We start from the raw sequence: 16,573 nt of genomic DNA on the forward strand, positions 1-16,573 counted from the left end.
AGCCTCTTGACTGAAAGCTAAAAGGCCACACTTCCTTTTCAGCTCCACCTGAGCTGGCTACTTGTACAACTTTTAATAAATGAAACAAAGGTGTCTACATGACCTACGGGGTTTTCTAATAAAGTCAGAGCCCTCCACAGGTGTTTCTGTGATTTTACATCCTTCAGCTGAGTCCATAATCGTTACTGCGCTCCGACTGCAGATGCTGACTTCCTTCAACGATTGATGTGCATGTAAACATGCCCACTGGAGGCCGTATCTGTGTGTGGGTGCGTATAGCAGACACTCCTATCGACAAACAGGGGAGGAAGGATGCTCCGAGCGTCACCGCGTGCAGAAGCTCAGCTCATTGGGAATCGAAATGCTGCGGACCCTTCAGAGGCAGCCGAGCGCGGCCCCGTCTCACACCTCACGACCGCGGCTAATCAATCACGACAGCTGCATGTGCACACCCCGTGGGTTGCCACGGTAACAGACAAAGTGGGTCGATAACGGAATATTGAGCGGAGTGTCTGTATTTTATTCCCCCCCCCCCTCCACCCCGCTCTCACCTGATGCCTTCTCCCCATGAGGAATCTAACTGCCTTATGAAATAGCGTGGTGTCTGATCCTCTTCCACGTCCTTGTGAAGAGCTCCAGAGGACTCTGAAAAAAACGACAAAATAATGCCAACTCTCCTAACTAAGCACTGATAGTGATGCACGGATGGAGAGTGTGGGGGGGGTTGGATTTTAGATTTTTTGACGCCCAGCGGTAGGATTTGATGTTGACGGGTGGCGATGCACGTGCCTTTGCAAAAGCCTACCAGTCTCACGTTCCTGTCTCAACAATAAGTTGGGTTGCTACAAGTGACTTGGGGGGGGGGGGGGGAGCAAGAACAGAGGTGGGATCGTCACCATTAACCTCCATCCTTTTGTTACTGAAGGCTTGTCAGTCCTCCAAGTCCTAGGATTGAAGTACAACTCCTTCCCACCCACCCTCGACCCCCTCCCCAGGACCGACCTGGTGATGTTAGGGCTATGAATTCAAATACGTAGCCTAAGCGCTCTGTTGAATGAAGCGAGAAAAGGAAATCCCCCCCCAAAGCAGCATCAACGCCTAGAATTTCACCCAGGGAGGAAGCTTGTGGCGATACATTTATTTGCTCAAATACGGTGTATAGTATTCCTTACAGTTCTTGGGAATTGAGCCGTTGAAGAAAAAAATTAAAAGAACTCCCTCAGGATGTAGGGTTCTAACTTTCAATCAGAGCTAGTAATACTCCTCGTAGTTCTTGGGATTGAGGCAGTAGAGGATCCCTCCGCCGAAGGAGAAGATGGTCCCGCCCCAGGCCAGGCCGTAGCCCCAGTTGAACTCGTGGTAGATCCTCAGGTTGATGCTCTCGATGAACTTGATGGGGTAGAGGACCAAGCTGCAGGCCTGCAGGACAACTGGAGGAGACGTGCAGACGGTAAGTCCAAGGCAAGGTATCATGTCTTAAAGGGGACATATCATGCTCATTTTTCAGGTTCATAGTTTTATCGAGGTTTCTACTGGAACATGTTTTAATGTACAAAAAACACATTATTGTTACTGTCTGCCTGGATATACATATACATGAAACTTTCCGTTTTCCGTTTAAATATGTATGTACTGTGTAATTTAGCAATTCAAATATAGGATTAAACAAATATGTGAGTCAACATGGAAGACGGATGTTATTGAATCAAAGGGATATTCTGAACAAACTTTCTCTCATGCAAAGCAGGTCTGCTGCAAATTTGAATGAGATTGGGTTCATGAATCACATACAATTTTTTTCTTTTACATTTCTTAGCAGTCACGTACAAAACACTTTAGAAATACACTTCAAAAATTAGCATCGACTGGCTCGAGAAGAGAGTCGCAAGCCCGGAGGGGACGTCATTTAGCTCTGTTTAGTTCGTCGGACACATTTTGGAAGAGCAAAATAAATCAAACTTGATCGGGCAAGAGGCGAGGGGAGGGGACGATGGTGGAGGAGAGGAGGACAGAGGGTGAACCGGGGAAGAGGCGGGGGAGAGAAAGAGAGGTAGACTTAAGGAAACAGGACAAGTTAAGGGAGGGATGAAGGGGCGGGGCAGAGAGATAGATGTTTAAAAAGGGAGGGGGGAGATGGATGGGAGTGGAACAAAGGAGAGCACATCAATGGTTATTTCTTCAAAGAGAATTCATCTTGTGGGAACATAAATGAGCTCTGGCACTTTCCTGCGTGTAAAAAAAACAACAACATGGAATGCATAATCTCCAAAAAACACGCAAATATTAACACAGACGATGTGAAAAACAGCTTTAAAGAAGGTATTCGTTGTCTAGTAGTGTGTTTGTGATCTATCGTTCACCGTAGTCCATCCGTAACACAATTTGCCTCCGTGCTCGGCTTTTAAGATATCGCAGAGAGGCTTTTGTGTCCCGTCACGGAAAAAACAACTGCTTTTTGACAGCTCTGTTTTTTTGATTGTTTGTATGTTGAAATATTTTCCATACATTAGTGTTTTTGTGCAGGTTTACTGGTGAGATGCCACTGCAGTAATAGCAGGGATTTTGAGCATCCAGGGATCTGGAAGCAAAAGTCCTAGTCATGTCCTGCAAAGACAACGTAAGGTGACATGGCATTGGAGCCCCGCCGAGGGTCAGATGGACACAAAACTCATCATCAGCACAAGAGAGGATTTTTTGTTCTTTGATAAAAAAGTCAAAGGTGCAACAAAGCATTTTGAATCTGCCACAGCTCTGATTAATGCCTCTGACTGGATTCTCAAGCTGAGGTTTAGTATATTCAGCCATCTGCCATGCATATACATGATTAATCAAAAACCAAAATCATTTAAACTTAGTCTATTGCTTTGTTACATTATCCAAGAGACTTCTGTGTTTCTAAGCCAAAGACAGGGAGGTCATCGACTCCATCTGCGACCCTTTTTCGGGTTCTTTCAAATGCAAAACCACACCCGGCAGTTGGCACAGAGCAGTGACGTAGGTTACCAAAGCAAGCTAGTCAATAAGGTTAAGAATGATCGGAACGCTAGCACTAGCCGAGTCAACGTTAGCTGTGCTAAGTTTGGAAATAACTGAAAGGGGTAGTTCTGATTTTTTTGTTACTGTGTGACTAACACGGCGTCCAGAGCAGTGCATTGCTGAGCTTCCTGTCTGCTTCTCAAAGCTGGGAGCATGCCGACCACCATCTAAGTTACTGTAGGTAGTAATACACTCTGACTCTTGATATGGATTTATGTATATGTATGTAGCAACGTCCATATGAAGAAACTTCCATCAGGTCACATGGTAAAACATTTTTAGAAAACTTTGGAAAATAGCATTTTTTCGCTAAAAAATACGTACTTTAACCAAGATTTAAATGTTCTGATTTGAATAAATCAAACAGCACTTGGAAGCTTCAGACTGATACAAAAACGTGCTTACAGTGAATTTACAGTGGGGGAAAATATTTCTGGGACCTGTGGCTCTTCTCACATTGCACCTTTTTATGTCTTTAAGCTGGTAATGGCAAACTGTCTGGTTTGTTGAGGCTAAAGACAGAAAAGCTTCTAAATCACCACAACATGCAAAATGATTGTATGAATGAACAGTCAAATGTCAATCCAAAAGTAATAAGGAGGTTTAATTCCAATCCGTTTATGCATTTTCAATTCTCATACATGCTTTGAAATTATTTTTGTGGGGATAAGAAGACCATGAGTCCATGAGAAATCTCATGCAATATGTAAATCTCTACACCGTCCCTTCAAATAAGATTTCCTCTTCAGTGCTGAATCTCACTTCTGTGGTTTGCACAGTATGATTCAGAAGGCAACACATCCAGCTTTGCAAAATGAAACCTTTCACGCCTAAAAATAAAAAAATTCTCCAATTATTCCGGGAGGTTGGAAATGGAGGGAATGTGGAGACTTGACGGTTGTCCAACTTGAGATTTGGGGCTGACTGGGGAAATTAAAGGGACAGGCGTGACCCTGCAGGGCCCGACTCATAAAAATGAGATTCTCTCTAAATGAGTTTGAGGGAGAGAGAGGAGTTGTGGGTGACAGAATGGGTGTGTGTGCCTATTTAATGAGTGAGTAAGGATTATCATTTAAATGAATGTCACTTTCCAATGTGATTACCTGGCAACCTTCCAGTTACCTTGTCTAAATTGGCTAATTAAGTATGTGTGTCATTAGGTGTGTGTGTTTTAGCGCATAATGAACGTGTGGCCCTCGACCTAGGATTGTGAGTGCGCTGACCTGCGGCGAAGAGCATGAAGGCGACGGGTGCGTAGAATCGCCGTCTCGTTCCGATGCACACGGCAACCAGAGCGACCAGGAATGACATCAGCACCAGGGCTCCACCCCCTAGCAACAGGGCCAGCGTTGCAACCTGCCAGTCTGGAGAGGAAGGAAAGTGGATAAAGTGAGTGAGAACGAGGAGGCAACGTGCGTGCAACATGGCGCATAAAAAACAATCACATTTAGAGAACAGTCATGAATAAATGCAACATTGCGAACGCATACCGGAGCCAAAAAATTGAAATGCACAAGACCTCGAGGTGGTCTGGAGAAACGTATTATTGTATTTGACATTTTATATTATTGCCTTTACCACCATCAAGTAGGTTAATTAAAGGGAGAACGAGGGAGGAGGTGAGGACGGAAGGAGAGAAGGTTTAATAAAGGAAGGGGTGAAGAATTAAATAGGATGGAGACTTGAGGAGGAAAGACAATAGGGTGAAAAAGGAAGAAAGAGGAGAGAAAGGGATGGGAAGTGGAAGGATGGACAGGAGAAGCAATGGGGACAGGAGGAAAGCAGGAAAGACACAATAAGGAAAGAACGGTGGTGAAATTAAGAGTGAAAGAAAAAGAAGGAAGTGAGGAGTAGATGGGGGAGTAAAGGAAGGAAAGTTTGGAAAGTGAAAGGAGAGAGAGGGTGTGGTGAATCAAAGGATATCAAAGGAAAGAAGTGAGGCAAGATGACAGGAGGAGAAAGATGAAGGACGGATGGATTGACAGAAAGGACGGACAAAGTTAAGAGAAAGAGAGGAAGGGAATGGGATGAAAAGAATAGGGATGAAAAGCAATGCAAAGAAAAACAAAAAGGAACAAAGAAAGGGAATGATGGAAAGAAAGGAGAGAGGGAATGGGGAGGAAAAGTGATGCAATTAAGGAAACATTTAGAGAGAGTAAAGGAGCAAGGAGGAAAGAAAGGGGATATGAAGAAGGAAGCAAGGTGGGAATGGGGCAAGGAAAGAATCCTGGAAGGATAAAAAAACATAAAAGAGGAGATACTTGTAAGTGGAGAGGCACCAACGTCGTGTTACAAGGACAAAGAGGAGGGGAAGAGGAGAAGGTGGTGGTGGTGAAGTTAAAGGGAGTGAGGGAGGGGGGGGGAGGTTAGGAGGACGTGATGGGGCTGGGGGGGGAGTGAAAGTAATAAAGAGAGCGAGAAAGAGAGAGAGAGAGCACTTAGTATATCTGAGCTGACAAAAAGCCTCAGCTAAAAAGCTTTACTGGCATGTTATCAAAAATCTGTCCGCATTTATATATAGGGAGCACTGTGGCTTGATGCACACTGAAGTAGAACACACACACACACACAAACTCACACACACACACACACAAACTCACACACACACACTGATATATGCTCACATACGTAAAGCCACACCTAAAGTTGGTACCATTTTTATGTCACACTCAGGCGGAGTTGTCTTAAAACTTGCATTCTCTCTACTGACCAGCAGGGAAGGACTCCTCCGTTTGCAAAAAGAAGTCAGATTGTATAGAAGTCTATGAGAAAATGACTCTCTCTTGATTTATTACCTCAGTAAACATTGTAAACATGAGTTTATGGTCTCAATCTCTAGTTTCAAGTCTTCTTCAATACAGCATGACGTTCATTTAGTAAATGATGGTCCATTTAGAGTCAGACAGACCATAAAGCAGGGGATGCTTTAGGGCGGGGCTTACTGTGATTGGCTGGTCACTGATAGATAAATAAATAGCAACATTGTTTGTTTGTTCTTTCTTATGTGATAATTCCTAGGTAATATCGCACGGTGCCAGGGTGGATTTAACTGAGACATTTAGTATGGCTGGTGTTACCTGGCGTTTAGGGGCTTGATATACACACACACACACGCACACACACACACACACACACACACAACTCATCATCTAATCCATTTGTGCTCAGAGGGAGGAAAGAGATTTGACCATTGACCATTGACCATTGAGATTTGACCATCCCACTGTGATCAGATGGGTTGCTGACAAATTGGGCTGGCTCGTGTAAGCTGCTATATAACCTATTTCTGTATTACACAGCTGAACGATATTGCAAAATATATGAAGAAATAAAATAATCTGTGCTCCTTGAGGACATACAGTAGCTCCTAAAAGGCAAACTTCAAACTGAAAGCTCTGGATAAAACATCAATGAACCGTCTGACGCAGAAACGTAGCTGTCAGTAGATGCAGAGCTAATGCACAGTAGTTGGCATCAACGGTATACTGCAGGGCGGTTAAAGTGAATGCATTCAGTGTTTTACAGCTAGGCTATTTAGGCTGTGTTTATACAGGTGAATTTACTGCTCTAGCCTGGTTAAAAAAAAGAAAAGATGGATGGTGGAGGTGAGAGATAAAGAAAATGAGAGATTTAGAGGCAGAGGCAGAGGGAGGGAAAGAGACGGAGATAGAGGTGAAAGATGAAATGCAGAGGTGGGCGGTGGGAGGCAGAGAGGGAAGGAGGAAATTAAAGATGAAAGGGGGAGAAGTAGTGGGAAGTAAAGAAGATAGAGAGCAGAAAGAGAGAGGAGCGATAAAAAGCATCTTATATTATAAAAATTCTCAATCTTGAATGATGCTGCTGATTAGATCTGGACAAACAAAATATCTCCTTGCAACAAGATATTCCTCTAGTTTCCATTTTCCAGGCTTTGACTCTGCATCTGTTTGCTTCATGTTTTAGGTAAAGCCCTTCAGGCTAAAATTCAAGGTTTTCCCTTGAAGTCGGCTCAACAAAAAGCAACTACAATCCTGTGGCTCCCTGAGAGTTGCCCCGAAAACGTTGCCCTGTGTAAGCAATGCAACAAGGACAGGTGTATGGAGGTGGAGGGTTTAAATGAAAGGGTCTCAGGAGGCTCAGGTGGTTTGTCGTCCATTCATATTTAACTTTTACATTCCCCCTTAAGCGCCGAGCTGCTTCCCTCTGTGGAAGCGGCCAATCAAATGGCAGCGTGAAAGCAAAAGGCATCAAATAACCAATCAAAACTAATGTCAGCAGCCATGGTTCAGTAAGAATCCCATCTCTCTGTCTATCACACACACATATAATCTGCCTTTTTGACATGTGTTTTCTCATTGGAAAATATTATACTATCAAAATGTGTATGTTTGGGGGAGGGGGGGGGGCATGTCAAACTTGCAGTGTCTTTTCAAAATAAACCTCCATGTTCACAGGAAACACACAGATTAGCATACATTCTCCTTTCAAAATAAACTTCCAATGTTTGTCTCAAGGGCATAGGTTTGCAGATAGACGGTTGTCCCTACAAACATCTGAGCTAACTTGTTCAAATTATATTTGGAGTGAGAACACACACACACACACACACACACACACACAGGAGCAGAAGTGCGTGTTGAACAGCGTGGATAAATTCCCTTCTGGTGTGGACAGCATGATTACGAGGTCCAGACCTCGGTAATTATTTCCTGGAGAACTGTCTCTTTGCATCTGAAGGAGGTGAAACCGCTTGAAACTGACAGCGATCAATAAGACAGCTATGCGTGGTGTGAGGTGACTGGAGGAGGCAGCGTTCACTGCAGCCATTTTACACAGAAACACGGTATGAAAACAAAAGTCAGTGCAGTATTTGTAGATATTATTGAAAACTGTTGACGCTCTGTTCTGCAATTCTTTAATGCTATTTGATGTTATCTTGGATTTCTACAACTGATGAACTGTTGAAAATGTAATCAGCTTCTCCACAGTGTGAGTAGCAGACAGTCCGGCCTTCTGCTCCTGATGAAATATCGAGTTGGTCTGTATCTTTTACAATTGAAAAGGTGAAAACAATAGTTTTGGCTCACTAGCACAACAAATCACAAATAACACTGCTAAAAAACTGACTAAATAAAAAAAACTGACTAAATAAATCTTAGTCAGTAAGACTTAAAACAACCGATTAGTCAACTAATCAATAAAGAGCGTACAGAGATAACGTTGATCGACAGGAGAATTTATTTTTGAAAGCATTACAGAATGCCGGCGAGCCTTACTGCGTTGTATTACATTATATTTTTATATATAATATATTGCTGAAGGGAGTGTCGGTACCAGAAACTGTGGTATTTGAGGAGTTGGGAGTGAGTCTTTGTAATTGAGTCTGTGATACACCACATAAATAAGGCAGCAGCTAAATGTGTTCATTATGGAGAAACAAATGTAACGCCAGATAAACTCCTCCTGCTGAAAGGTTTCCAGCCTCGTCTCTCTCATTCACGCACACAGAAATGTCTGGTTTGAATTTTTGAAATTGCATCACGGACACATATCTACCGTAGAATTCTCCAGACGTAGCATATCAATGCTCTCTCTCTGACTCTCACGCACATCGTCACACTGGTTGGTTACACGACTCGCTAATTAGCGCTTGCACCAGTTTCTCACACACAGACACACACACTGTGCTGCTCTGTGAACCGTTCTCACTCGCGCAGAGAGAAATACCTCTTGCTGTAATATGACAGTTTGCCATGTGACAGGATTACTGCACTGCAGTGTCACTTATTTTTTTTCCTTTACTGTAAAGCCTCTCCAAGCTGTCATGCTGATGAGCTGCTGTAGTCCTGTATCCAGAACAGATCCCACCAGCCCTGTACAGCAGCTGCAGATGTAACATCCATAGACTGTAAAAAGTGTGCGTAGTCACAGAGACGTCACCCGTTGGTTTGTCGCTTTAAAGCTTTGATTTTGGCCATCGTCATCTTAGTTTTTCGCCATCGCCATCTTGAATTTTGGCTGTTTCCATCTTGGATTTTGGCCGTCAGCATCTTCTGTTTTTGGTCGTCGCGTTCCTGACTTTTTGGCCGTCGCCATTTAGTTTTTTTGACAAACGCTTCCGTCAGAGAAAGCAACCAAACCTAAGCTTAAAATTGTGATATTTCATCGAAAACATTTGATTCTACATTTTGCCCCAAATAGACTGTTTACTTTAACCAGATCCTGTCAAAAACATTGAAGTCTGCGCTCCTCAGCAGAACTAGGAAGCTGCTGAACACAGAGCATTAAGGAGACGACAGAAGAGGCTGTAAGTAGAGGTTGTAAAAATGTGAATAGCTCAATATATATATATAGCATGTGGAGCCTCCATTTTTTTTCTCCAACATTGGTAACACAATGTTGGATATATAGATTACATTATCAAAGACATTTAGCTTGCGTTTCCTTTCTTATTTTATGATTTATGACATTTTGTTATTCTGTACAAAAGACATTTTTGAGTTCTCTCTACTTCTAGCCATGGTTGTTCTGTTTCCATAGAGGTGCAGGACTTTTATATTGAAGTGAAAAGCAAGGCCACAGAGGGTTAAATGTTTCAACAACGTTTCTTAGTTTCAGATGATTATACACTAATGAAAACAGCTTTGAACATCATTTTTCATTCCTGTCAATAAATCTTCGTAAATGTTATGCACTGGTCCTTTATCAAAAAACTATTTATAGACCAAAATATGACAAATAAACCTGAAAAAAAGCCTGTTTCCAAGAGAACACGGCGGATAAAAGTTTAAAAACGAGAGGTTTATCCAGAAAAAAATATTATTCCTGCAAGTTAACACCAGAGGAATATACTGTAATTAAAATAATTAAGATATATTTTGTTATTCTATTATGTAATTTGTTTATTTTAAGACTTTTACAGGCATTTTATGTGCTGCCACATGCTGCTGCTGCGATACTGTAAACGCTTTGAAGAAAGCTTGATTTGCATCCACTAAAAAGGATTATGTGTGTTCGGGCACATGCACCTCCCTTTCCCCATCATGCCCCCAGTGTGTGTGTGTGTGTGTGTAGGTGTGTGTGTGTGTGTGTGTGTGTGTGTGTGTGTGTGTGTGTGTGTGTGTGTGTGTGTGTGTGTGTGTGTTTTTGGGATGGCAAGTGGGAGCTGTATGTTCTTGGCTATTCCCCTGTCTGCCTGTCCGCCACAGAACTGAATGCCACATCATTTCCCATTCCCCGTTCAGCCGCTACAAATAGAACGGGCGTCTCCGGGGGGCTCGGCTCACCGAGAGGAGAGACAGAGTCAGAGGACAGGAGGGGAAGGGGAAAGGAGGAGGAAGGAGAGGAGGAGAGGGAGGGAAAGAAAAAAGGGGGGAGACTTGACCCTGGAGAAAATGGAGATGGAGAGGGCTGAGGAGAAGGAGGGATGGTGAAATTACAAAGGGAAAATGATAACAGTAGTAAATGTAACAATGAAGCCCTCGGGGAGGAGAGAGGGACAGGAAGGGTGGGAAGGGAGGGAGAGAAGGAATGAGGAACAAACAAAAAGGAGATGGGAGGAAGAAATGGGAGGAGGGTTGAGTATTGAGGACAAGACAATTCATTTTTTGAGAGTACAGATGAGAGCCGGGGGAGTAAAAGCAACGGACGGATCGATAGACCGATGGAGAAAGATGAGAGGGGCAGAGGAGCGAGGAGGCAGCATTTATGGAGGCTTTTTAGGTCCTCAGTGGTGACTGATCTGAAATCAGTGACAACAAAGACTGGGGAACATGGGTCAAAAAAATGACACCTCTTTGTTTGAATCGGTTTCAAATCACAGCTGTTTACAAACTTGAGTACACCGTTTGGGATTGATTCTTAAATGTGTCAATAAAGCACCAGAAACAATTGATTGATACGCTGAAAAAGCTCACCACATTTTCGTAATTTGAAGCAATACAAATCGAAAAGGAGAAAATATGCCTGAAATACAGCCTGAAATCTGTCAAGGTCAAGTCAATGAGAAAGATATTTGGTAGCAATAGCACATCTTTTGCTCCCAGTAATTTATTGTGCTTCTGTTTCAGTTGAAGCCGTGAAACAGATATCTTTTTGTTTACTAGATTGAGCGTGAAATCTGAGTTGTAGGAAAACAAAGAGGGAAAGGAAAGGAAAAGAAGAGGGTTTGGTGGAGGAGGAGCAGATGAGAAAAGGAGGAAGATGAATGAATATGGGAGAAGATGAGGAGGAGGCGGTTGAGCCAGACAGGAGAAAAGTAGGTTGGCTGTCTAAGGCTTTAAACACCTTTCAACAGTGTGTGTGAGTGTGTGTGTGTGTGTGTCAAATGTCCACTGTATAATTTCTGTGTGTAAGGACTGTGTGAGGAGCTGACTTGATCTCTGGCTGGTTGGTGGTCGACGATTGAAGTGTCTGCAGGCTCCTGTCATCAATATCAAAAACTCCCATGAAATATGTAACATTGCTTCATCCATTTGTTAAAGTGATGGCCCTTTTGTCATTCTGGTCACATGGATTAATTCATGTTTTATGGCAGGCAGCTTCTGATCTCTCACACACTCAATCAGTGACGGGTTTTAGAAGTTGTCGAAGCTTTGATCAATGACTAACATGAGCGTCAGGAACGCCAGCCGCCTTTTCTCATGAGGCACGTGTCCGTTCATTTGTCGAGCGAATTTTAAGAGAACTTTTTGAAAAATAATTTTCATCAACTGGTTGGGACCGAATGAACTCAGCTACGCAAACTGTAGTTTGGTCAGAAGTTGGTGGTGTAGGCTACGCCTTTAATGGCTGTAGAAGAAGAAGTAGAGGTAGCGGTCTGCAAGCAAAACACGTCAGCTTGGCCATCAAACCGTCTACGAGAGTAAAATCTTCAGTCTTCGGGAACAATTAAGGAAGTTTTAATGAATGTGAGGGACCCCAGGCCCCTTGGTGTTTAAAGAGGGAGATGACCAATATAGGGCCCCTATGGGCCCTTTGTGGGTGTGACGTTTGACGTTTTCAAATTGTTTGCAAGAGTCTACATAGATAGAGCCTCTGAATTTTACTCTCAAATAAAAAAAGATGCATTTAGCTGGAACCAAGATGACAGAAAGAGAGCCTTTATCTAAAGTAAGAATTAGTCATTTAAGAATTAAACTAGAATTAGGGTTATCCATCTTGTAAAAAAAAATATTCATGCCAACATCCAAACTGTGATTAGGACTGTGAAACTCAGGCTACATCCACACCACTACGTTTCCATTTTAAAACACATATAGGCCCTACAGAGTGGACGTTCGATGTCTAGGTATGCCGCTTTAAGGAGGGCGATGTTCCGCACATTTGGTCTGTTTGAGTTTATAAGAAGATTATAGAAACAGCTCTTATCAAGCACAACCTTTTATTATTAAAGAGCACTACTCCATCGTATTTTCTGTAATCAAGCAACAAATCTACTTCCTGTTTACAGCGGCAACGCATGAATAGTCATGTGAAATTCGTTTTCAGGCGTGCTGGAATGTCTGGATGGGAGATACAGAAGAGTCTGAAGAGCAGCCACATATGGATGCCTCGCGTCAGCCAAAGTCTGTTGGTTCAATAATTAATTAGATTTAAGTTAACCCTCACATGACTAATGCTCACAAGTTCATCCCTCCCACATGAAGCGGGCGTGGGATTCACACCCAGCTGGGGACCTTTGCATGTCTTTCCCCTTCTCTCTCTTCCCTGTCAAATCTGTAATAAAGCAGTAAATGCACCATGTTACTATGTCTGACCTGTAAGATTGCTGTCGTGACTTTAACATAGTGACTCTTATTCACACATGAGACCAACTGTTAACCTTCCATCACGGATGTATAGGGGAATGTCTGAAAGGGGTTTCAAAAACAAGGAAACTCATATTCCAATTAGTTGATCTGAACAAAATAGTTCTGTTCTATTCTGCAAAGTGCATGGGTACTGGTGAACTTTTTTTCTTTGGACTGACTTACTGGTGTCCAGGTTGTGCGGTAATAAGCACCAGAGGCACCAAGTAACTAAGGTGGGTCCGGGGACATGGCCCTCGGAATTGTCCTTTTAAATGGAGCCACTTGGTGCATTCAGTCCATGCGTTTTATCCCTATGGCACCAATTTATGCATAAAAAAAGTCAAATAAAAAAAAAAAATATAAAATAAAACATTTTACCTTTAGGAAGTATGCTATTTCTCTTCTTACTGAACAAAAAACAAACCAACTAAAAAAACAATCTATCCAACTAATAACTGTACTTATCATCTTTATCAACTTTAAAGGCAAAAGAAAATTTGAATTCTAGTAACTTTTATATTAACATACGTCTGTATCTTATTCCGACTGCACACTGACAATCTTAACTAAGATACCAGTGGTCAAAGACGGACACGGTCCACCTGCTGGGGACTGAAGTAGCAATTGGCCACTTCAGTTAACTATTTTAAATTGAAAAAATAAGGAACATTTCATTTCAAACACGAACACAAAACGAACACTAAACAAACACTTTCCCAAAAGGCAACAGGTTAGTGGGCTAGTGAACCACTGTAGCTGACGAGCTAACCGCTAACTCGCTAGCCGGTTGGTCTAACACCAGTCGGTCTCAATTTTCTCTCTACCATTCTGTTTCACCCCACCAACCCTGACATTTTGTCCACCGTTGTTGACCATTTTGTTAAATAAAAAAAATGATTGAACAGGGAAAATAAAGCTCTCCAAACTCACAAGCTTGCTACGGGTCAGTTAGCAAAGTGACTAGCTTGTTAGCTTGTAAGCTAACAGTTTGGCATTATAACAAAAAGAGAATCGCCGCGATGAATTCAAAAGGACGAGATTAACTAACGAAGACTGCTGCTTTGGTCTGTTTTGGGTGCTAGAACGAGCCATGGGACCAGCATAAGCAGGGATATATATCATTTTAAGGCGCACACACACACTGCTGACACAAACCTGTCACGTCAAACCTCTAATTAGGGAGTTCTGGTCTGGAGTCTGGATGTATATGTACTGTATTGAGAAGGACAGAAAAAAAGAGTGGAACTGCCAAAAGTTCTGGTCACAAAGTGTGTGTGTGTGTGTGTGTGTGTGTGTGTGTGTGTGTGTGTGTGTGTGAACAGGTCCTAAGAGAGGCGGTGTGGAGATGCAACAACAGAGAAATCAGAGTGTGACATGAAATATTCAGCTGGGCTTCAGAGGAGACTGTCCAGAAATAGGTCAGCTCAACGCGGTAGCCAAACACACACACACATACACACACCAATTCACATACTGACATGCAGACTCCCCTTCTGTCACATACACACACACACACTTAGCATACAGCTACACACACACACACACACGCACGCAATCATGAGCACATCCCACCCACAGAGACTTAAAGACAGAGTGATGGATGGATGGGTGGACGGACGGACGGACGGACAGACGGACGGACGGGTGGGTGGATAGATAGATATAGATAGATAGATAGATATAGATAGATAGATAGATAAATAGATAGATGGAGTCTGTAACAGTGTCTGACAGTTTAAATACCTTTTTAAATGATTCCTTTTTAATGCCCCCATGTGTAATTAGCACCAGTCAGGTCACAGTGGTAGTAAAGAAACCCACTTTCACCTCAATTTAAGTAACGACAGTAACACCACTCTGGGTTCCCTGGAAACCAATCCAACATCCCAGATCAACCCCTCCTCTCCTGCCCAAAACTGCAAGACCTCTGCTCTCCTCTCAACAACGAGGCTATTTCTCTAGACAACAAAAGAAGAGGGGAGCATCACAACAACAAAAAATGGAGTGAGACAGGATGAGCTCTGTATCGAGCGAGCACCTTTATTTACTTACCTCCCTTCCTTTTCCTGCTTTGACAAAAGAATTAATTAGGCGCAGGTAAGAGGCAACACCCAGGAGAGTTGGTGCACTTTAGCATGGAGGTGGGGGCTGTTCTCTAATCGAGATGGTGATCATTGTGGAGCAGCATTTTCACGTGTATGAACATTGTTTAGTCTCAAAAATCGGAGAAAATCATCATCATCTTCTATCATGATAACAGCCAGATGACAGCACTTTAGAGCTGCAACTAACTTTTTCATACTTTTCCGATTAAATATGATATTCCAAATATTTCCCAGCCCAAGTTGAGGTGTTAAAATGACTTGACCCACCGACTAAAACTCAAACATAATCAAAATATTCAACCTGGAAGCACTGCACATATACAGTAATACAACAAATTACTTGAATGGATCATCCAAAATTGTTTCTGTCACAATCGTTTCAGCTCTTAACGCATTCATAAATAACGAAGTGGTAGCTCACCTCTGTTTCTCCTCACAAACCTCCATGAAAGAGTGGCAGTCGGCCACGTGCGTGCTCATTCACATCAGGGTCAGTATTTACCACACGGCTGTGTGTTTTTGAAAATGTCACGTCTGCAGCTTTTTGAGGTTCAGAGGAGGACTGAGAGGGAATGTGACAAGATGCCATTGGCAATAGAAGCCTGCAGGTAATTTTTGTATTATTATTTATGATCTATTTATCCTTCACATTGTTCAAGGCAGAAATACATTAATGCACTCCAGCCTGGCAGAATTCCTTTATTTCACCTTCACAAGAAGAGTGGACACCCCAGTGTAGTCACGGGTTGACTGTCAGAATGAGGCTTTGTTATGGTTGGACAGAGACAGTGGGGAGTCTTGAGGAGTCAACAGATTATTGTCTCTGGGCTGGTTTCCTCTAGGAATGCCCTTCTTCCCTCCATCATCATCATCCAACTCTTTGTTCTCGAGGCTCATCAAAAGCCAGAGGACACATGGTAACTACCCTCTGTCCTGTCCAGTGCGCGCAGAACAGGACAGATTTTATTTTATTCTAAGCCAATATATAGAGACTTTTTTTACCTGATCCCAGGGTGCTGCTGCACTGCCAGTTCTCGGTACTCGCCGGCTTCCAGCAGGACTCCCACAGGGACAGGTAGTACTGGTCGTCGGCGGTCACCCACGCCGGGCTCATCACGGCTCCCACGTCCAGGCAGAGCGCCAGGAAGACGCACACCAGCCCGACCAGCTTCAGGGGCGTCAGCGGGGAGCCGCGCGCCGACTCGTCCGTCTCGGTGACAGCGGTTGACATGGCGCGGCTGGTGAGGGGGCGGGAGTGGGGTACCGGTCGAAATACCGGGGACGATGTGTAATGAGTGTGTGGATGTATTCCTTCCAGACGGTGCGTGGATGTTTGCGAAAGTCGTGCAGGGGGAAAGTCAGAGGAGAGTGTCGGAGCTGCTGCTGCTAGTGGTGCCGCCGCAGCCGCCTGCGTTGCCCGGTGGACGGACGCTGCGCCTGTGGGCACCGCTGCTGCCGCGCACCGTTTACAGCGCTGACGTCAAGGCTCCCAGGGATCAGCAGGTGCTACAGGGTCCTAAAGAGAGAGAGAGAGAGAGAGAGAGAGAGAGAGAGAGAGAGAGAGAGAGAGAGAGAAGAAAAGAGAGAAACATCGCGCTCATCAGGGCTGCAGCCAGGATGTGAGGAATACAGAGGTCCGGTGCCCAAACAAATTACCAGCCA

The 16,573-nt window shown here is 43.5% G+C and overlaps 1 protein-coding gene across 1 annotated transcript; it reads right to left on the minus strand.

The window, feature by feature from the left end:
* Positions 1-1,251: 1,251 nt before the first annotated feature.
* Positions 1,252-16,142, minus strand: LOC306715552 (transmembrane protein 47-like; the record flags this gene model as incomplete). Its single annotated transcript, XM_079185950.1, has 3 exons — positions 1,252-1,430; positions 4,260-4,400; positions 15,914-16,142. The coding sequence occupies 3 exons, from the start codon at positions 16,140-16,142 to the stop codon at positions 1,252-1,254; spliced, it is 549 nt and encodes a 182-aa protein (XP_079042076.1).
* Positions 16,143-16,573: the final 431 nt, after the last annotated feature.

This window comes from Pholis gunnellus (genome assembly GCF_910591455.1).
Source record: "Pholis gunnellus genome assembly, chromosome: 24".
NCBI classification, from domain to species: domain Eukaryota; kingdom Metazoa; phylum Chordata; class Actinopteri; order Perciformes; family Pholidae; genus Pholis; species Pholis gunnellus.